Source organism: Nematostella vectensis, chromosome 11 (assembly GCF_932526225.1).
Source record: "Nematostella vectensis chromosome 11, jaNemVect1.1, whole genome shotgun sequence".
Taxonomy (NCBI): Eukaryota; Metazoa; Cnidaria; class Anthozoa; order Actiniaria; family Edwardsiidae; genus Nematostella; species Nematostella vectensis.
In genome coordinates this window covers 9,850,982-9,872,736 of record NC_064044.1, presented here as the reverse complement: position 1 = coordinate 9,872,736, position 21,755 = coordinate 9,850,982, and the positions used below count along the sequence as shown (strand labels likewise).

General features: G+C 39.8%; 1 protein-coding gene across 3 annotated transcripts in view; it reads left to right on the top strand.

Annotated features, from left to right (window-relative positions):
- Positions 1-19,409, top strand: part of LOC5500946 (sorbin and SH3 domain-containing protein 1 homolog) — a 29,767-nt gene extending 10,358 nt beyond the window's left edge. For 2 of the 3 annotated variants that reach the window (XM_048734267.1, XM_048734269.1), the window contains 17 exons: positions 3,580-3,664; positions 4,605-4,637; positions 5,480-5,628; positions 5,996-6,105; positions 6,549-6,612; positions 6,955-7,266; positions 7,384-7,598; positions 8,443-8,610; positions 9,064-9,203; positions 11,435-11,549; positions 11,918-12,046; positions 14,365-14,460; positions 14,927-14,978; positions 15,449-15,501; positions 16,019-16,074; positions 17,221-17,531; positions 18,309-19,409. In XM_048734267.1, the coding sequence (XP_048590224.1) occupies positions 3,580-3,664; positions 4,605-4,637; positions 5,480-5,628; positions 5,996-6,105; positions 6,549-6,612; positions 6,955-7,266; positions 7,384-7,598; positions 8,443-8,610; positions 9,064-9,203; positions 11,435-11,549; positions 11,918-12,046; positions 14,365-14,460; positions 14,927-14,978; positions 15,449-15,501; positions 16,019-16,074; positions 17,221-17,531; positions 18,309-18,310 (2,090 nt within the window). In that variant the 3' untranslated portion in view covers positions 18,311-19,409. The remainder of the gene's footprint in view (positions 1-3,579; positions 3,665-4,604; positions 4,638-5,479; positions 5,629-5,995; positions 6,106-6,548; positions 6,613-6,954; positions 7,267-7,383; positions 7,599-8,442; positions 8,611-9,063; positions 9,204-11,434; positions 11,550-11,917; positions 12,047-14,364; positions 14,461-14,926; positions 14,979-15,448; positions 15,502-16,018; positions 16,075-17,220; positions 17,532-18,308) is intronic. The other variant, XM_048734268.1, reaches the window with a different exon arrangement.
- Positions 19,410-21,755: the final 2,346 nt, after the last annotated feature.

Here is a 21,755-nt window from a genome sequence, read left to right as displayed (position 1 = left end):
GGTCGAGGCTGAGACACCCAGATCCTCACTAAGAATTCCCCTTGTCCTTTGGGTCGAGGCTGAGACACCCTGATCCTCACTAAGAATTCCCCTTGTCCTTCAGGTCGGGGCTGAGACACCCGGATCCTCACTAAGAATTCCCCCATGTCCTTCAGGTCAGGGCTGAGACACCCTGATCCTCACTAAGAATTCCCCCTTGCCCTCCAGGTCGGGTCTGAGACACCCGGATCCTCACTAAGAATTCCCCCATGTCCTTCAGGTCGGGGCTGAGACACCTGGATCCTCACTAAGAATTCCCCTTGTCCTTCAGGTCGGGGCTGAGACACCCTGATCCTCACTAAGAATTCCCCCATGTCCTTCAGGTCGGGGCTGAGACACCCGGATCCTCACTAAGAATTCCCCCATGTCCTTCAGGTCAGGGCTGAGACACCCTGATCCTCACTAAGAATTCCCCCTTGCCCTCCAGGTCGGGTCTGAGACACCCGGATCCTCACTAAGAATTCCCCCATGTCCTTCAGGTCGGGGCTGAGACACCCTGATCCTCACTAAGAATTCCCCTTGTCCTTCAGGTCGGAGCTGAGACACCCGGATCCTCACTAAGAATTCCCCCTTGTCCTTCAGGTCGGGGCTGAGACACCCTGATCCTCACTAAGAATTTCCCCTTGTCCTTCAGGTCAGGGCTGAGACACCCAGATCCTCACTAAGAATTCCCCTTGTCCTTCAGGTCGGGGCTGAGACACCCGGATCCTCACTAAGAATTCCCCCATGTCCTTCAGGTCGGGGCTGAGACACCTGGATCCTCACTAAGAATTCCCCCTTGCCCTCCAGGTCGGGTCTGAGACACCCGGATCCTCACTAAGAATCACCCTTGTCCTTCAGGTCAGGGCTGAGACACCCAGATCCTCACTAAGAATTCCCCTTGTCCTTTGGGTCGAGGCTGAGACACCCTGATCCTCACTAAGAATTCCCCTTGTCCTTCAGGTCGGGTCTGAGACACCCGGATCCTCGTTAAGAATTCCCCCTTGTCCTTCAGGTCAGGGCTGAGACACCCTGATCCTCACTAAGAATTCCCCCATGTCCTCAAGGTCGGGGCTGAGACACCCTGATCCTCACTAAGAATTCCCCCATGTCCTCAAGGTCGGGGCTGAGACACCTGGATCCTCACTAAGAATTCCCCCTTGCCCTCCAGGTCGGGTCTGAGACACCCGGATCCTCACTAAGAATCACCCTTATCCTTCAGGTCAGGGCTGAGACACCCAGATCCTCACTAAGAATTCCCCCATGTCCTTAAGGCCGGGGCTGAGACACCTGGATCCTCACTAAGAATTCCCCCTTGCCCTCCAGGTCGGGTCTGAGACACCCGGATCCTCACTAAGAATCACCCTTGTCCTTCAGGTCAGGGCTGAGACACCCAGATCCTCACTAAGAATTCCCCCTTGTCCTTCAGGTCGGGGCTGAGACACCCTGATCCTCACTAAGAATTCCCCTTGTCCTTCAGGTCGGGGCTGAGACACCTGGATCCTCACTAAGAATTCCCCTTGTCCTTCAGGTCAGGGCTGAGACACCCTGATCCTCACTAAGAATTCCCCCTTGTCCTTCAGGTCGGGGCTGAGACACCCTGATCCTCACTAAGAATTCCCCCATGTCCTTCAGGCCGGGGCTGAGACACCTGGATCCTCACTAAGAATTCCCCCTTTTCCTTCAGGTCGGGGCTTAGACATCCAGATCCTCACTAAGAATTCCCCCTTGTCCATCAGGTCGGGTCTGAGACACCCGGATCCTCACGAAGAATTCCCCCATGTCCTCAAGGTCGGGGCTGAGACACCTGGATCCTTACTAAGAATTCCCCCTTGTCCTCCAGGTCGGGTCGGAGACACCCGGATCCTCACTAAAAATTCCCCCTTGTCCTTCAGGTCAGGGCTGAGATACCCGGATCCTCACTAAGAATTCCTTGTCCTTTAGATCGGGGCTGAGACACCCTGATCCTCACTAAAAATTCCCCCTTGTCCTCCAGGTCGGGGCTGAGACACCCGGATCCTCACTAAGAATTCCCCCTTGTCCTTCAGGTCGGGGCTGAGACACCCTGATCCTCACTAAGAATTCCCCTTGTCCTTCAGGTCGGGGCTGAGACACCCTGATCCTCACTAAGAATTCCCCCTTGCCCTCCAGGTCGGGTCTGAGACACCCGGATCCTCACTAAGAATCACCCTTGTCCTTCAGGTCAGGGCTGAGACACCCAGATCCTCACTAAGAATTCCCCCTTGTCCTTCAGGTCGGGGCTGAGACACCCTGATCCTCACTAAGAATTCCCCTTGTCCTTCAGGTCGGGGCTGAGACACCTGGATCCTCACTAAGAATTCCCCTTGTCCTTCAGGTCAGGGCTGAGACACCCTGATCCTCACTAAGAATTCCCCCTTGTCCTTCAGGTCGGGGCTGAGACACCCTGATCCTCACTAAGAATTCCCCCATGTCCTTCAGGCCGGGGCTGAGACACCTGGATCCTCACTAAGAATTCCCCCTTTTCCTTCAGGTCGGGGCTTAGACATCCAGATCCTCACTAAGAATTCCCCCTTGTCCATCAGGTCGGGTCTGAGACACCCGGATCCTCACGAAGAATTCCCCCATGTCCTCAAGGTCGGGGCTGAGACACCTGGATCCTTACTAAGAATTCCCCCTTGTCCTCCAGGTCGGGTCGGAGACACCCGGATCCTCACTAAAAATTCCCCCTTGTCCTTCAGGTCAGGGCTGAGATACCCGGATCCTCACTAAGAATTCCCCCTTGTCCTTAAGGCCGGGGCTGAGACACCTGGATCCTCACTAAGAATTCCCCCTTGTCCTCAAGGTCGGGGCTGAGACACCTGGATCCTCACTAAGAATTCCCCCTTGTCCTCCAGGTCAGGTCTGAGACACCCGGATCCTCACTAAGAATTCCCCCATGTCCTTAAGGCCGGGGCTGAGACACCCGGATCCTCACTAAGAATTCCCCCATGTCCTTCAGGTCGGGGCTGAGACACCTGGATCCTCACTAAGAATTCCCCCATGTCCTTAAGGCCGGGGCTGAGACACCCTGATCCTCACTAAGAATTCCCCCATGTCCTTCAGGTCGGGGCTGAGACACCTGGATCCTCACTAAGAATTCCCCTTGTCCTTTAGATCGGGGCTGAGACACCTGGATCCTCACTAAGAATTCCCCTTGTCCTTTAGATCGGGGCTGAGACACCTGGATCCTCACTAAGAATTCCCCCTTTTCCTCCAGGTCGGGGCTGGGGGCTGAGAGGTGCTGAGATACTGATACCCATGCAGATTAGTTAGGAAATGAAACATTTAGCATAAAATCAGGTAAAAAGGTGTCCATAAATTCAAAATTCAGTTGGCTTTTAACTTTGAACAGGTCAGTTTAACTTGCCAACTTCAAGTGCTTGGGGACAACCTATTGCAGTCTATACTCCTACTCTGTCCTACTCTAAGATTCTTGTAACTTGTTGTTGTGGGGATGAGGTTTCTGAAATTTTTAAAGTTTTCAAGAATTAATTTTTTTAAATAATGTAAATTAATGGCTGCTGCATTATATGTCAACAGATGCTGCCCCAGTCCAGGTCAGAGCTCCGAATGACCCCCGTGGATTCACAGACAAGCCCCGCCCAATAGGGAGGGGTGGCAGAAGGTATAGCAAAATAAAAATATGTTCTTGTATATCTATATTGAGTTTGTTTCCTCTTGAAATGTGTTGTCAACACATTCATGCACAATTAATGTAAATCATAAGGCATTCATTAATTCTTTTTGTTTGAAGTTTGCATGTTTCACTTTTTGCACTGTGCTCACTTTTGTTTTTTGTTGTTTGTTTTGTGCATTCCCTCTAGTTTCTAGTATTGTTAGCTCTTAGCTGATATAAATAAACTGTTGTTTTGCTGTTGAGCAAAAGAAAATTGAAAGAGAAAGCTGTTCAAAATAAAATTGTCTAAATGTAGAAGGAGTTTTGACACAAGAAGAGCTGTTTTTAGTCTTCTGTGTGAAACCATCTTTAGTGTTTATCCTAGGTTGTTTTCAACACTAAAGTGCTTTTAAAATATTAAAAGGAAGTAAAATATTTTATAATCTCTTGTAGACAGACTGTGAAAAAAGTGTATCATAAAAAAATAAAAAAATAAACATTTAAACATGCATTGACAAACACTAGAAGGACATATTATGTGATAAGTCCCAAATTAAAATAAAAATAAACATATCCTATGAGCCATGTTCAATGCAAATGCATGAAAAAAGGAAATGAAACAATGAACTTGGATCATTTGCATTTATCTATTGAATATGGCTGATGAATACATATTTCAACTTTTCCTTACTGACCAACTATTAAATGCTTTTAAATGGTAAAAGATGAGTGGCTTGTTTTAATTTGTCTTCCATAATTAATAAGTTTATATCACATCCATCAAATTCTCATAGACATTGATTGCTTGTTATTTCCATTTTTTTATCTCATCCTATCCATGTATTTTATCAAAATTGATTCATAGTTTAGATATTTTATTTTAAGAAAGCACTTTTTATTTTGTGTATGTTTTTTTTTCTGACTTACCACTGTTGATTTTGTTTTTTAGATATGATGATTCTTCAGAGGGATATAACCCACAGTTAGTATTTGTGTAAAAGCAATAATATTTCATATACATAATTTCCTTTTCAAAAGTTAACTGACATTTTCTTTATTGCAATCTGCAATTTGTTTTATAAACTGTAGACAATATCCTTTATCTAAACAATTAATGATAATCTACTGTATAAACAATCCTTTTTTGCTTTAATGCCTTATGCTAATGAATTGATATCAATACTACAATTATTTGTTTATAAACCGTGAATTAAACTTAGTTTTAAATATTCAATATATGCTCAATATTTTTAGGTACTTAAAAGGTATAAAGAATAACAGTTGCATGCTTTTTTTATTCTTCACAATACTTATGTATTTAAATAACCAGAAATAATTGTGCATGTTGCATCTGAATATTTCCAACCATCTGATGCAAGGAAGCTAAGCATGCTCTAAAATACTTCCTTGTCTTGTAAGCATAAGAGAATCTGTCTTCCTTTTGTCATGACTATACACTACATTAACATCTCATAATTAATAATTGCAAATACTGTAGTCTTACAACGATATTTTTTCAACATTCAGTCTTCACAATGCATTACCATATTTCTTTTTATTTGGGGGGGTGGGCTTATGGTAATAAGGCCCATTTTGACTGTAAGCTCTTTGTAAATGAAAGACAATTTGAGTGAATGATATTGAATATAAAAAGTGGTCTTCATTTGCTATTTATGGTGCAATATATATACAAACTTTTCTTGTGCAATAAGAACTAAAAAATTATTACACTAAAAACTGGCATACCAATGCTAATGGTGTATACAATAATGCTAAACGGCCACTCATGTTACAAGTACCTTTATTGCCATTACATTTATCAAGGTTGACATCATTTGGATCTGAAGAAGAGTTTGAGAATACTCTCCCCAATGGTGATATCCAAAGCTCCTCCCAGCAAACTCGTAACGTATCACAACGACCACCCGCAATGAACCAGTTTAGAAAGCAGAAAGACCAAGCTGCTATTGAAGGTGAATATAGAGCGCTAAACTTAAAGTTAGCAATGTAAGAAGTGACTATGCCCTCCCCCCCAATTTTACGTGGCTTGCTCTGGCTCTACGCTGCCTTATATTCTGGACTAATTTTTCTCATTTAATGCCTTACTATCATTACTGAGACCTTGAGACTTTTCTGTGATACAAAAGCCAGGGCAAAAGCCCACACTACAATCTTTCAGTTTTAAAGCAGGGACTAACGTTATTGACATGCAGTCAAATTGGAAATGAATGTGATGATAACTCAAACCTAGGTAAAGTACATTACCATTGGTACTTATATTTTTTTGAAGGCTAAAGGAACTCTGGATTTTTTTTCCATACACATGTTTATATTTTCCAGCAACGAGAGAACCCAAGCCCCTCCCTAAGAAAATTCCTCCCCCTCCACCAATGAAACCGGAGCGAAAGTATATTGGCATGCATATGCAGGAAGTTGGCCCCCAGAGACCGGTTAGTAGCAATGTACCTGTCAATCATATCTACAAATAATTTTGAAAAGGTGACACTTAACCAATACATTATCCTTTGTCATAATCAACTGTACTGTTGTTTTGTTTTCTTTTCACTTCAAGACAAAGCAAAATTTTAGATTTTTGAGAAATATTTACTTTAGTTTTTACTTTAATTTACTTTTTGCATACTGTGTATACATGCAGTACAGACCTTTTTTGCTAAAAAAGAAATAAATGAAAATAAGTTCTTGTCTGAAAATAGTACTGGTTTGCTAATAGCAAGTACGTATGTAGCAAGCGTCATTCCAATATGTATCCTGTACATATATTAGGATCATATTTTGTGCTTGAAATTTTTTTCAGCTATCAAAGCTTTCAATGAATGCAAAGTTTTAATGTCATATAGCCATGTAGTAACGTGATATGACTGTTTTTATTTAGGCTATACAAAGAGGGAATAAATGGTACAAAGAGATGTTTAAAGAGATGCATGCTAGCGCTGGAAGTGAGTTAGTAGGAAAACTTCTAACGACTTTACTTCTAAAAAAGCCTCTTTGCAGCTGCTCCACATTTGTCTAAGAAAAGAAAGCTGAAGGAAACTAGAAAAGTGTGTCCTAGAAAAATGTGAAGCTTATTGTTTGCAATTATTTTGTTTAAATTTTACCATATTGAATTGAACTGGCTTAATACTGGCAAACCAAAAAATTATGTTCCTATTTATGGCTGCATTGAGCTGTTGGCAGAAACTTTTTGGTTGGCGGATAATGATAGTTTATTTTTCATCAGATCAAAAACATTTGTTGGAACTAACATGCTAATACAATTTGCTTTTTCATCATTTTTCCAGCATCATCTAACCTAACAGCCTTACTGGCCAGTGATGCCCAAAAGTCCGATAACCTAGACAGTGAGCTCCCTGGGAGAGGTGAAGAGGACATCTTTGGACGCCCTCGACATCAGCCACACGATGACTATGTCCATCCTGTTGATACGGGTCTGGTACAGGCAGCGCCCAAGCAGTCTTGGAGTCCCGCCCCCCAGCGCCGCAGCACAAGTAGCGGCTCCGAGGGATCTGGTCATGGTGCTCCGGCATGGTACAGGGAAGTTCATCGCGGATCTGATGATGGTTATGGTGGCCACAGGAAACAGTCCTCTTATGGTGAGACACGCTCAAACCACCTACAGTACTCAAGCATCATTTTGCTACATTGTGTTCTCTTACGTTTTCTTGACACAAATATTGGGAGTACCTTTCATTTAAGAATTTTTTTATCAGACTCTGGAGATGAGCTGCAAAAATACATTCCACAACCCCATGCACCAGTCATTGCTAATAAACCGGCTGCTTACCAACCCCCCCTGGCCAGGTCTGCTGCCGATAGGAGACAACAGATGTCTCACTCCCCTGTCACGATACAACAAGAGATGAGTAGCAAGCCACCATCAGCAACAAGTCTCTATGAGAGTAGATTCAGGGGTGGTGGAGCACCTGTGAGTAATCTGCATGTCTTCATGTCATCAAGTGTTTTCCAAAAGACCTAACAATTTTTTACTAGAAATAAATGTTGTGATGTTTTACACTGTAAACCAAGCCTTGTAAACCAGGCCTGTGACCAGGGGGTTCCTGGGGGCTCGAAAGAACCACCCCCAGTTCACAAGAAGGTCTATTTTATGAAGGTCTATGATGTGATAATTCAGGTCCTGAAACTTGTTGTTTTTGGATGACTGTTTGAAAACTTTGCATGTGATTGGTAAAAACAAGCATTCCATACATATTTCTATTGGTCGTTTAGTAAGGACATTTTGATAACTTTACGTATTCCATGTTATTCAAGCTATTTAAGGTAAAACCCTATACTTCCCGTGCACTGTTACTGCGTTTTGGACACTATGGACAAAGTACAGAAAATTCAAATGTTCTTTTCCATTGTTGTTTATAAACTGTTGTGGTTGACAGAGCAATAAAAAAAATGTCTGGTTAACTTCGGTAAGCTTGAATTTTTGCATAGAGGTTCCTTATATTATGTAAACCAACATATCAAAAAGTGTTTTTGTCTAATGGATTCGTCTTCGAGATATGGGGCTTGAAGTGCAAATTTCAAATGTTTAAAGTATGAATTCTCCTCGTTTTTAGGGAGAAGTCGGGCTCTGATCAGAAATTGATCCAACTTTGCTCGCTAATATCTAAATTTCATATCTTCTAAATTTCTTTAAAATTTGGAATTACGCTTTTTGTCAGAGGAACTCCTTGTATACGGAATCTTGAGCTTATATATTAAGAATTGAAAAATTTTATGCCATTTTTTTTTTTTGCTCTGTCGTTGTGGCTATATAGGAGAGGACTCGCAAAGCTTCTGAAGAACTTCAAGTAAAATACCAACCTCCCTCGGATGATGAACTGATCAGACAGAGAGAAGAAGAGGCGTGGCGAAAACGAGAAGAGGAAGAAGAGATGCGAAAGAACCGAGAGCTAGAGCAGTTAAAGGAAATGCAAAGGAAACAGGTAGAAGTGTGGTCGTATATAAAGTAAGCCGAAATTCATGCTCTTACACTTGCCAAACCTCGTTATGAATATAAACTTTTGAGTGCTTAGCCGGAATAGGCATTCCAATTATGCATTTTTGCTGTTTTCGATTCATCTGTTCATGCTGTTTTAGAAGAATTGATTAACCATTGACCCTTAGCAAGCGCATGTCCAGAAGGGGGGTCCGAGAGGTCAAAACCCCATCCTGCTCATGTAGTGAACTGAGTTCGCCTCCCGTTGAAACCTTCGTTGGTTAATTTTAAGTGTGTATTTGGATAGAAAAGATATAGTGACCTAAGAGCAGATACCGATTTGAACTTAATTTATCTGTGGCAAGTGAATTACTACTGAGTCCTGGGCTTTTCTCTCGACACACCCAGCTGGGTATTCAAAATATTAATACAAATAAATAACAAAACAAAAATCATACAGGAGGAGGAGCGAAGAAGACGGCAGCGTGAAGCTGAGATCCAAAGACAGAAGGAAGCAGCAGCAGAACAAGCTAGAAAAGTAGCTGAGCGACCACAGTTCTTTGCTATGGCTTTATACAGCTTCACTGCTCAGAGCGAAAAGTAAGGAAGGTGTCCACCATTAGATAGCCTAGAAATGTAGTTGAACGATGGTTATTTGCTATTGCTTTATACAGCCTCACTGCTTAGAGCAATAAGTAAAGGTTGGTTCTCACTAGGACGCAAGCGTAAGCGCAAACGGAAGCGCAACACAAGTGAGAATCGGTCAAACACAAGCGCAAACGCAAGAAAATCAAGCAGTTGCGTTCTCTTGCTCTTCCGTTGCGCTTATGTTCTAGTGAGAATCGGAAAACTACGTGCGTTCCGCTTGCGCTTACGTCCATTACAGCTCTATCCTTGCAATTGTTGTATACAACTTCCCTGCTTGTTTTCCGCTGCTCAGAGCGAAAAGTTAGGAATATTTGACTTGGCTTTTGTTCTATATGAATTGGCTTTTGTTCTATACAACTTCGCTGCTCGGTTTCCACTGCTCAAAGCGGAACTAAGGAGTGAATGCCTAATTAGATTACCTAGAAATGCAGTTGAACGACCATAGTTATTTGCTATGACTTTATACAACTACACTGCTCCAAGCGAAAAGTAAGGAAGGTCTACCTAACCTTGAAATAAAGATTGAAGGAAGAAAGTTTTATTTTAACATAGCATTAGATTTAAGGGAACTGCACCCTTTTTTCTCTAAATTCATATTCTTTACTGGCTGGTCAGGAAATATAGTTATAGTTATAGTTTTAGAAGCATCCATCTCCATTGGCTAATCTAGTACTGCATAGCTATTGCAATATTCTCAATTGCATTCGGTAAAAGTACAAAGTTTTCTTTACATATTTTGTATTCCAATATTGACTAGAAAAAGTAACAAAGGTATAGCTAACATTAAACAGCCTCTGTTGGCCACCATTTTGTCATCCTAGCAAAGTACCAAGTGTGAAAAAGCATCCATTCCCATCGGCTGATTTGGGAAAGCCAATGCGATATTTTCGATTGAATTTGGTACATAAAGTATAAAACTTTGTTTACAGATGGTTATTTCGAGATTTTAGCACATTATGTGACTTCCAATATTAAATAAAAACAATAACAAAGGAGTGGCTGAAACGGGCCCTTTAAGTACTCTTTTTAACTCGTGAATGCTTGCAAAGTTATTGGAGGGACTTCTGTGTCACTCGATCGTCGGCTGGATCATCCGTAAACTTTTTGTGGTCTTTCTGTGCTTTCGCAACACAGCAATTCTTAGATCTTCCTGTAAACTTCTGGTAAAGCTTAATACTATAAAAGAGCCTTGTCATCGACCTGTGACCGCTACGGTCATTACGTGTTGTAGCCGTAAAGTATATATAAGCTAGTATTTTAGAAAAGTCTTCGATGTGGGTTGAGCATGCGCATGCGCCTTCGTCACTGACGTCAATCGATCTTCTACGGTTCAGTCCAATTCAAGTTGTTAGTTTGCAAACAAAACAAGTAAAATGCTAGCAAAGCTTTTATTTCTCCTTGTTTTAGTACTTGAAGATTCGCGTCTCTGGGTTTTCGCGTTATTTGTTTGAATTTGTGCTGAAAGAGAGATTTTGTGCTGAAAGAGCGGATAGCCAAAGATGCGACTTTTAAAGTCGGAGAAACACAAGGGGAAAGCCTCTGTTAGCAGGGCCCTTGTTTTCAGGATAATAAAAGAAACCTCTGTTTGCAGGGCAAGAAAAATAAAGTATGGACTTTCATAAATTGTTTTTTCCATAATTCTTTTTTTATAAGTTAAGTAAGTACTAAATATCAAACAAAACTCGCTCAAATACGCTTATTCATCGAATAACGATTTTGCGCCTTTCTGGAATGTTGACATGCTCAAAACACATTGTAACACTGTAGCTTGATTAATTATGTCGGGTATTAAACTTTTGTTTCCGGAAAGAATATGGCAAAATTTGGCATGCTAACAAGAGCAGTTCGAACAGTGCGATATCAATTAGGTTAAAACCTAATTTTACTCCGAGGTTAATTCAGCAATGTCTCGGTAGTATAGTGGTTCTTTCGCTCGTCTAAGACGTCAGAGACCGGAGGTTCGATCCCTACTTGTGACATCTAATTTTTTTACTCTCAGCATCTTGGATGTGTTTATCCTTTGTTCAAAATTCATCCTGTAGATCTTTTATGCACACAAGAAAATAACTATCAAAACAAATTTGCATTCACGAGTTGGCTCACAGAGCCCTTTGAATTGTTTTTTTTAGTAAGTAATCATTTTTAGTCAGGCATAACCATTTAAATTCTATGTTGTTCTCTAGGGAGTTATCATTTAAGAAAGGTGACTACATCATTGTGAAGAGGCAAATCGACAGGAACTGGATTGAGGGGGAGGTCAATGGCAGAATAGGAATATTCCCAACAAACTATGTAGAGGTGTGTATACGGATAAGTATACGATTTAGCGCACGATTTATCGATTTCTAATGTCATTACCTGTTAAGTGTATTGCTTTATTGACTGCTTTTGTTTGTTGCAGACAATTGAGTATGTGCATTTGTTAATTTTGCTATCCTAATCAAAGAAGCCTTGCCACACCACTACTTTGCACTCCTGCAAAATATCAAGTCACACAAACATCCATTACCAATCAAACATTGTTCATGAAGTATCAGACTTCAATCTAAGATTATTATTTTGAAGATTTCTTGCAAAAAGACCATTGTAATAATAATTATAAATATTAACAATAACAAAGGAATGACTGATCCATATTTTTAATTCCCTTTTTCTTTTTTTATTAGCTGCGACCAATTGAAGATGAGGATGAGCCGGACGATGCTCCTCCCAGCCCGTATGTCCCTGTTAATGGAGAAGCCGGGGTCAAGTACACCTTCAAGGCAGAGTCTCCAAGGGAGCTCTCAGTTGCTAAGGTAGTCAGTCTTGTCTGATGTGTAGCTCTCTGTTGCTAAGGTAGTCAGTCTTGTCTGATGTGTGGTGCATTGTATTGCTAGAGTAGTTAGACTTTTCTAATGTGCTTTGCATTGTGTTGCTTAGGTAGTTGTGGTAGTTGTGGTGTGTGGTTCATTGTGTTGCTAAGGAAGGTAGACTTGTCTAATGGTTGGTTCACTGTGTTGCTAACGAAGGTAGACTTGTCTAATGGTTGGTTCACTGTGTTGCTAAGGTATGTAGACTTGTCTAATGTGTGGTTCACTGTGTTGCTAAAATATAGGTAGACTTGTCTAATGGTTGGTTCATTGTGTTGCTAAGGAAGGTAGACTTGTCTAATGGTTGGTTCATTGTGTTGCTAAGGAAGGTAGACTTGTCTAATGGTTGGTTCACTGTGTTGCTAAGGAAGGTAGACTTGTCTAATGGTTGGTTCACTGTGTTGCTAAGGTATGTAGACTTGTCTAATGTGTGGTTCACTGTGTTGCTAAAATATAGGTAGACTTGTCTGTGTGGTTCAGGTGGTTTGTGTTGCTCAGATAGGTAGTTTTGTCCAATGTGTGTTTTATTGTATTGCTAAGGTAGGCAGACTTATCTAAGGGGAGGTGCACTGTGTTGCTAAGGTAGGTAGACTAATCTAAGATGTTGCTACAATGTGACAAGGCAGAGGTGCCAGAGCACATACATATTTCATTAATGTGAGGTGTGTTGTTTCCTAGAAGAAGCAATACACTACAACAATGTCATTTATGTGAGGTGTGTTGTTTCCTAGAAGAAGCGAATACCCTACAACTTTGTCATTTATGTGAGGTGTGTTGTTTCCTAGAAGGAGCGAATACACTACAACTATGTCATTTATGTGAGATGTGTTGTTTCCTAGAAGAAGCGAATACACTACAACTATGTCATTTATGTGTTGTTTCCTAGAAGGAGCGAATACACTACACCTATGTCATTTGTGTGAGGTGTGTTGTTTCCTAGAAGAAGCGAATACACTACAACTATGTCATTTATGTGTTGTTTCCTAGGCGCGAATACACTACAACTATGTCATTATGTGAGATGTGTTGTTTCCTAGAAGGAGCGAATACACTACAACTATGTCATTTGTGTGAGGTGTGTTGTTTCCTAGGAGCGAATACACTACAACTATGTCATTTATGTGTTGTTTCCTAAAAGGAGCGAATACACTACAACTATGTCATTATGTGAGATGTGTTGTTTCCTAGGCGCAAATACACAACAACTATGTCATCTATGTGAGGTGTGTTGTTTCCTAGAAGAAGCGAATACACTACAACTATGTCATTTATGTGTTGTTTCCTAGGCGCGAATACACTACAACTATGTCATTATGTGAGATGTGTTGTTTCCTAGAAGGAGCGAATACACTACAACTATGTCATTTGTGTGAGGTGTGTTGTTTCCTAGGAGCGAATACACTACAACTATGTCATTTATGTGTTGTTTCCTAAAAGGAGCGAATACACTACAACTATGTCATTATGTGAGATGTGTTGTTTCCTAGGCGCAAATACACAACAACTGTGTCATTTATGTGAGGTGTGTTGTTTCCTAAAAGGAGCAAATACACTACAACTATGTCATTTATGTGAGGTGTGTTGTTTCCTAGAAGCGAATACACTACAACTATGTCATTTATGTGAGGTGTGTTGTTTCCTAGAAGAAGCGAATACACTACAACTATGTCATTTATGTGAGGTGTGTTAGAAGAAGCGAATACAGTACAACTATGTCATTTATGTGAGGTGTGTTGTTTCCTAGAGGGAGCGAATACACTACAACTTTGTCATTTATGTGAGGGTTGTTTCCTAGAAGAAGCAATACACTACAACTATGTCATTTATGTGAGGTGTGTTGTTTCCTAGAAGGAGCGAATACACTACAACTATGTCATTTATGTGAGTTTTTTTTGTTTCCTAGAAGTAGCGAATACACTACAACTATGTCATTTATGTGTTGTTTCCTAGAAGAAGCGAATACACTACAAATATGTCATTTGTGTGAGGTGTGTTGTTTCCTAGAAGAAGCGAATACCCTACAACTGTGTCATTTATGTGAGGTGTGTTGTTTCCTAGAAGACGCAAATACACTACAACTTGTCATTTGTGTGAGGTGTGTTGTTTCCTAGAAGACGCAAATACACTACAACTTGTCATTTATGAGGTGTGTTGTTTCCTAGAGGGAGCGAATACACTACAACTATGTTTATACCATTTATCTTCTCGAAGTTCACCGTGATATTATAGGTACTTTCTAATCATTTGTGGCTCTCCTGTTTCAGGGTGAAATAGTCTGCCTCCTTAGACGGGTTGATGCCAACTGGTATGAAGCATCTGTTGGCAACCAGAAGGGAATTGTACCCACACAATATCTAGAGGTACTGTATGCCAAAACCCTCCCAAAATCTGTTGTCAGCCACCAGAGAATCATACTTTAACCCGCACTATAAAAGGGCTTGGCTCCGCCCCTTTTAGGCTGAATGAAATTCAATGTTCATGATGACAACACGTCGTAACATTGCGTGGTTAGTTAGACTTTTTAGTTGTGTTATCGTTAATAATTTGAACTAATTTTACTGCACATTCCTTCTCTTTTGGTGGGTTATCCATTGTTTGTAGCCAAGAGAAAATGAACTGAGCAAACGAGAAGAAAAGCGCTTCAAAAGTTGAGTTTGGGTTACGCTCCTCGTGGGCAAACAAGACACGCTTGACTGAACTCCGGAGCTCCGCACCGCTTGGCAGTTTACTGACAACTGAGCCTTTCGTGGACATGGTCCAGGCCCTTTTATAGTGCAGGTCCTAGTTTAACCTAAGTTTTCCTGACTTTTGTTGATTTTCTTGCAGATCCACAAAGAGCCAGGAGTTGTCCCTAAAACCAGCGTATCTTCACCAAGAGGTCAGAAGTTTAGGCTATCATTGCTTCTACAAAAATCTGTAAAAACTCTCTTGTCCAGTTTTTCTCAAATGAACAGCTCTATCCAAACAAGTCCCCCTTCTATATGAAGTCCTAGCTTCTTTCACCTAAAAAGCATAAAAATATACAAGTACAAGACTTTTAAAAAGGACACAGATTTTAGTTATAATAATAACAATAATAATAGTTTATTAAGACTTAAAAGACTTAAAAGTGTATGATACTTTTGTAAGGGCAAAATACTTAGTTTCAAAACCGGGGAAAAAAGCTTTGAACAAGCAAAAAATCCATTATTAAATGCAATGGATATTATTAACAAATTTTGACGTTACAGCTTTTCCATAAGTTACATATGAGAAATAACACAGGTCTGTTAGTTATAGATCATTGAGCAATATCCTTGTCCCAATCAAACATGTAGCGTATAGCAAGTGAATTTCCTTTGTGTTTAGATTTAGAACCTCCAAAGGCAGCCCGAGTTGAAAGGGTAGCGCCGTCCACTCAGGTAATATACACCACACCATATGTGTACCATACTGTATATACATTGTACCTCAGCCCAAACTGTCGCGATCTCGTACCAGAACAATGAATACAATACACCAAAAACTGGAATTCGACTCTGTCAAATTTTCAGTCTGCCCTGAAGAAGTCTTATTAAAGACGAAAATTCAGTCTGCCCTGAAGAAGTCTTATTAAAGAAGAAAATTTGGCAGAGTCGAATTCCAGTTTTTGGTGTATTGTACCTCAGCCAATATACTTTTGAAATGGAAAATCTTCTCACAAACTCCCCAATATCCCAAATATCAGAAAAGACATGTTTCTTATTGAAATGACGGACGCCCCTTTGTTCACAGATTTCTAAACGATTTTCCCATCCATTGAGATTCAGTTCAAATTATTGTTTTACTTTATACTAGAGGTGTTTATACATATTCCATACAGTGTGACTGTCCATATTTTCATAGTGTGCATAGGTTTTCATTGCATACACCTTATAAATGTCTTCTTCATTGTTGTAGGAATTTAGAGAACCAGCAAGAGTGACCCCAAGTCACGAACAGCAGCCAAAGCAAACGTGAGTTCCTCAACAACACAATAATCAGGTTGTAAAAGGGGGTATGGATCACGTTTCACGAACCCAAAAGGGGCTCTCACGTTTCACGGACCGAAAAATGGCCTTTTCATATTTCACGTTCTCGAAAACCGTAATATTGCGTCCAAAATCGCAAATACAGTAGTACCGCGTCCAAACTTTTACGTTTAGATGCATTATTCCACGGGGCATAGCCATGACGTAAAAGTCAAATAAATCCAAATACTTTTGTTTAATTGCATGCGACATCACATATCTATTTCGGAAAGGTCACATGATTCTCCGTTCAACACACTCAAAACTTAAGCTAAATCTCGATTCACGGAGACTTGAAACTTCTAAATCACGTTTCACAGGGTGAGTTAAATCACGTTTCCCGGACGTCGAAATAGGAGATTTCACGTTTCTCGACAGTGAAAAATGGCCAAATCACGTTTCACGAAAAAACCCTTTACCACCCTGAATACTCTTGATATGGTTCTTACAAGACATGGTGTGACTAGAAAAACTACACACAGGCTGTAGAATAACTTAAGGTGGTGTGACTAGACAAACTACAGACAAGCTGTACAATAACTAAAAGCCGGATTGTCACCAGTTTACTTCCGGAGGTCCGACGGAAACCTCAACCGGTAAAGAACAAAAGAATCTATTAAAATCCGAGATATTTAACAGGCCATCCGCTCTAAATTATCAATCAGATCCTCAAAGAAACTTTCAATAAACACACTGATTCAATATTTTGAAATATTTTTCGCGTTTTCCGTTAAAAATCATCGTAGATTGTTACGTAATCGACCGGAAGTAAACTGGTGACAATGCGGCTTTAAATCAACTTATACTGAAATGGTATGTTTGACACCCCTGTGAAAGCATAGCTGTTTCGCTGATCTCCTTGCGCCCCAAAGAAGAGCTAATGCTAATGTAACACATAAAACAGACCCCTCAAAACCATCAGCAAAACCACTCTGTTTCCACAGAGGCATAGCTCAGACCAATCTTATGTTAATTTATTTCCTGTCCTACAAAAAAATCCTGGCATTAATCCACTAAAACGTGGCTTTGTTCACATTTACGATTTGTAAGACAAACATTTAAAATGATTGTCACCATTTGTCGATTTCATAGATATGGTGAGCCAATCAGAGTACCAGTACAGCAGGCTCGCCCCAGTCCTAAAACTCAGTACAAAGAGCCAGAGCCCGCAATCGTACCTGCACAAGCTGTCCCTGACGAACACGAATTACACATGTCATTCATGGAGGGAGAAAGGTTCAAGGCCATGTATGGGTATTCGCCTCAGAATGAGGACGAGTTGCCCCTGGAGGAAGGAGAAGAGGTTTTTGTGCTTGAAAAGTGTGATGATGGATGGTTTGTTGGTCACTCCACGCGAACTGGTCTGTTTGGTACATTTCCAGGGAACTACGTGGTGCCATTATGTAAGCATACATTGGTATTATTATTATTGTTGTTGTTGTTGTTGTTGTTGTTGTTGTTGTTGTTGTTGTTGTTGTTGTTGTTGTTGTTATTATTATTATTATTATTATCTTTTAATATGTACATCATCAACATAATTATTTTCTCCAGAGGATCACCTGCATAGAAGCAGAAATGTTATCATTGTCATTCTAACCAAACTATGTAATAATTGCCATCCTAAATACATTATCATCCTCACTCCAAACACACACTATCATCTCAACATGTTATTGTCATCATCATCCTCACCACAACACATCATCAGCATTCTGTCATCATCATCGTCGTTGTTGTCGTCATCGTCATCATCATCATCATTACAACCCATCATCAGCTTTCTGTCATTATCAACATCATGACCTATTATTAGCTACTATCATCTCCATCATGACAACAATCAGTATTCTGTCATCATCATCAACATCATCATCATTACCATCATCATCACCACAACCCATCATCAGCATTTTATCATCATCATCACCACAACCTATCATTAGCATTCTATCATCATCACCACAACCTATCGTTAGCATTATATCATCATTATCACCACAACCTATCATTAGCATTCCATCATCATCATCACCACAACCTATCATTAGCATTATGTCATTATCATCGCCACAACCCATCATCAGCATTCTATCATTGTCATCACCATCTTCACCACCAAGCTACTTTGTCTTGAGTTTTTATAACATGAACTCTTTCATTTTAAATCTCATTTCTTTCAGGATGTGAAAATGGGAACTCAACCAATACCAGGCTAAAACAACACTCTGGCCAAAGATAGTCCCCCTCAGACTGCTCCTTCCACGAAATGACCCCCAAAAGCTTGAAGAGATGAGAGATATTTTTCAAACAATGTTTTGTACATTTTTTTCTAATTAGACAGAGTAATTCTTTAGACTATATTTTTCTGTGGCACTTGGCTACTTAAGTATAATGCTGTATATGATAGTTTAATGGTCTGCTCTTTGACCATAATGCATTGATTGCTATGAAAATGTGTAAGTAACAACAAATATCCTGCGTGCAGCCGGAAATAGTTCCATTATTATCGTCTGCACAATACCAACAGAAAGCTTGTTTAGACCCCCCGCCCACCAACCACCGGAGTGGAGCGATTTCTGATTGGCTTTCATCTGGTTCAAATGGAACGAGCCGCGCGATTGGTCAATAGCTCCACGTACCCTTCAAATATATAATTTACCAGACGACAGCCTATCAGAAATCGCTTCACCCCGGCGGTTGGTGCGCAGGGGGTCAACTTTCTGTCGGTAATTCGCAGACGGTAACAAGGTAATAATGGAACTTTTTCGGCTGCACGCAGGCTAGAACAAATATGGCCCCAATATTTGTAACTTTGGAAGGTGGGAGGCAGTCAGATATTATATAAAGAAGCATAATATTTGGTGATCCTTCAGTAAGAAACGGCCCTGTTTTGGCAGTTGAGTTGTGTCTGTTTGGAAAAGATTTATAGTAAACAATTTATAAGTGATCAGACATAGTAGCACTGATTTATAATTATTTGAGTTTTTTAATTGAAGGGATACAAAATACTAAAAATTCTGAAAACAATGCACAGGGTTATTCAGAATTACTTCAAAAGTAACTCACAGCATTTTGAAGTGGGTGGAAACTATTCAGTAGCAACTCTGTTCTATTCAGTGACCTATTTGAATTGAACTATTGAGAGTATTATTTGGGAGTGACTAAGGAGATAAAATTAAACAATGCATTATGGTCTACATGATAATCTGCCAATAATATCTACTGTAATAATTATAATGAATTACATCTTTTTGATAGTAATTAAAATATTCTGTATTGCTGTTGGTCGTACTCATTATTTAATCTTTTGTTACTGGGATACCTGTGGTAGCTCAGTCATAAAATGCAAATGTTTTTTTTTCTTCTCGCGATTTGCACAATGCAATTCCCAAGAACCCTTGCGCCACAGGCGATACTTCTTTACTTCTTTACAATAAAATATCTTGATCTCTCTCATTGAATGTCATCATTTTAACCATGTCGATTTTAATATAGTACAGCATAGGTGTTGTCATGTAAGTGTAAAATATGTACTTAAATCTATGAAAATTATTTTGGTACTTCCTTTAGATAAGCTCAAGTTTTATTATTTCCCTAAAATAACTTTATCCCTCATTGAATGTCTTTTAATTTTTATGGAACATTTTCAATAAAATCTAGAGATTTGTAATATTTTTGTAGTGTTGTTGATCTTGAAAATATGTTTATGCTCTATAAATTTCAATCAAGTCTGGATATTCTATAGCCCTCTCATTTGACGTCAAAATAAATAAATGTTGTTGTTTACTTGTAACTTACTAAAATAAAATAATACATTTCAATAAAATTATATTGTTAATACAATAGGACCTACTTTGGGCGTTAAAATAAATTTAGCCCTAAGTGATAGCACATCGAGGGCAGTGAACCAAAGAAATGTTTAAGGAATAACAATTTTCAAACACATTTTCAGCTTTCCTTAATCTTATATCGGTGCTAACTCTGATGTGGTATTTATATATATATATATATATATATATATATATATATATATATATATATATATATATATATATATATATATATAATCTAAGAGTCATACATGTCACACAAACAAGTTGCAGATCTCAGGTATCCCAGTCAACCCTGCGCACAGGGTCTAGTTTGTTATTATCCCTTATCACAGGAGCTACTGTAGGTTCAAACCCGAAACCAGTTCCTAGCTTTAACTTCATATAAAATGTCGATATAAAATTAAATTTTATATCAATACCTACATTGAAGACACCGGCTGAAAAATACACAAATTGAAAACATCAATCCTTAGGGTTAAAAAAAATAATATTACAAGAAGTAACAAAAGGATTTTGTTGAATCGTGAGACAGGAGACAATTCATGCTAATGAACTTTATTCAATTTGGGTTTAATTTTCTCCAAATTTGGTCTGGTATTTTTATTGGATCCACTGACAAAGTATTCTTACTCCCATGCCTTTCTGTACCTTTTTTTTTCCTGTGCTTGCTCAGCAAGGTACAGAAATGCATGGGGAGGGAGATCACTGACTGGTTGGGTAAATTGATGGACATCACTGATTGGCCGGTGAAAAAAGGGACGTTATTGGCTGGTTGGGAAAATCAAGCAATCTTGTAACTAGGTATGGGTACAAGGCCAAGCCTGTCATTATTTTTTTCTAGTGTTAGGGCTGGCACCCCCACGCTTACTTGCCATTATTTTTTGCATCAAAGATAGTGGCACCTGACATTTTTATTTTCCTTAACCCAAGCCTTTTTTTTTAGTTTCGAAGATCATGGTTGCAAGAGTAAATTATGGGTTCTACTTTTAGTATGAAAAAAAAAAAAAAAAAAAAAACATGATAAAAATGTAAACTGATTTGTTTGGAGGGGGAATCAGGAGAAAAATGCCATTGGATCAGATGTCATTTGACCTGAACAGTTTCGATGCTTCTATCGGATAGTCGCATTGGATGTCATTTGATCGGGCCAGCAAGCTCAATGGATCAGAAGTCATTTGACCTGAACAGTTGTCATTTTTTGTTATCTTGTGTGGTTAAACCGCTGACCAATAAAAAATCGGATGGTATGTTGTCATGTTATTCCATCGGATTTCGTGCGACATCGTTTGATATCGAAAGTTGCAATTAGATAGCAGCACCGAAACTGTTCAGGTCAAATGACGTCCGATGCAATTGTTAAGCTGGCCTGATCAAATGACATCTGATCAAAATTTTTATCTGATATAGAAGCACCAAAACTGTTCAGGTCACATGACATTATCTGAACCAATGATCAAGCTAGCTCGATCAAATGACATCTGATCCAATGATCAAGCTAGCTCGATCAAATGACATCTGATCCAATGATCAAGCTAGCCCAATCAAATGACAACTGTTCAGGTCAAATGAATTCTGATCAAATGACCTTGCTGCCCGATCAAATGACGTCTGATTTGACTTTCTATCCGATTAAAGCAACAAAACTGTTCAGGTCGAATGACATCTGATCGAATGGCATTTTTGTCCCGATTCCCCCTCAATAGATTAACACCTCTTGAGTCCCCATCCCCCGGTTTTTCCCTCACAATGTTCATATTCTACATAGCGAAAATATGCCATGGCCTACCTAAACAA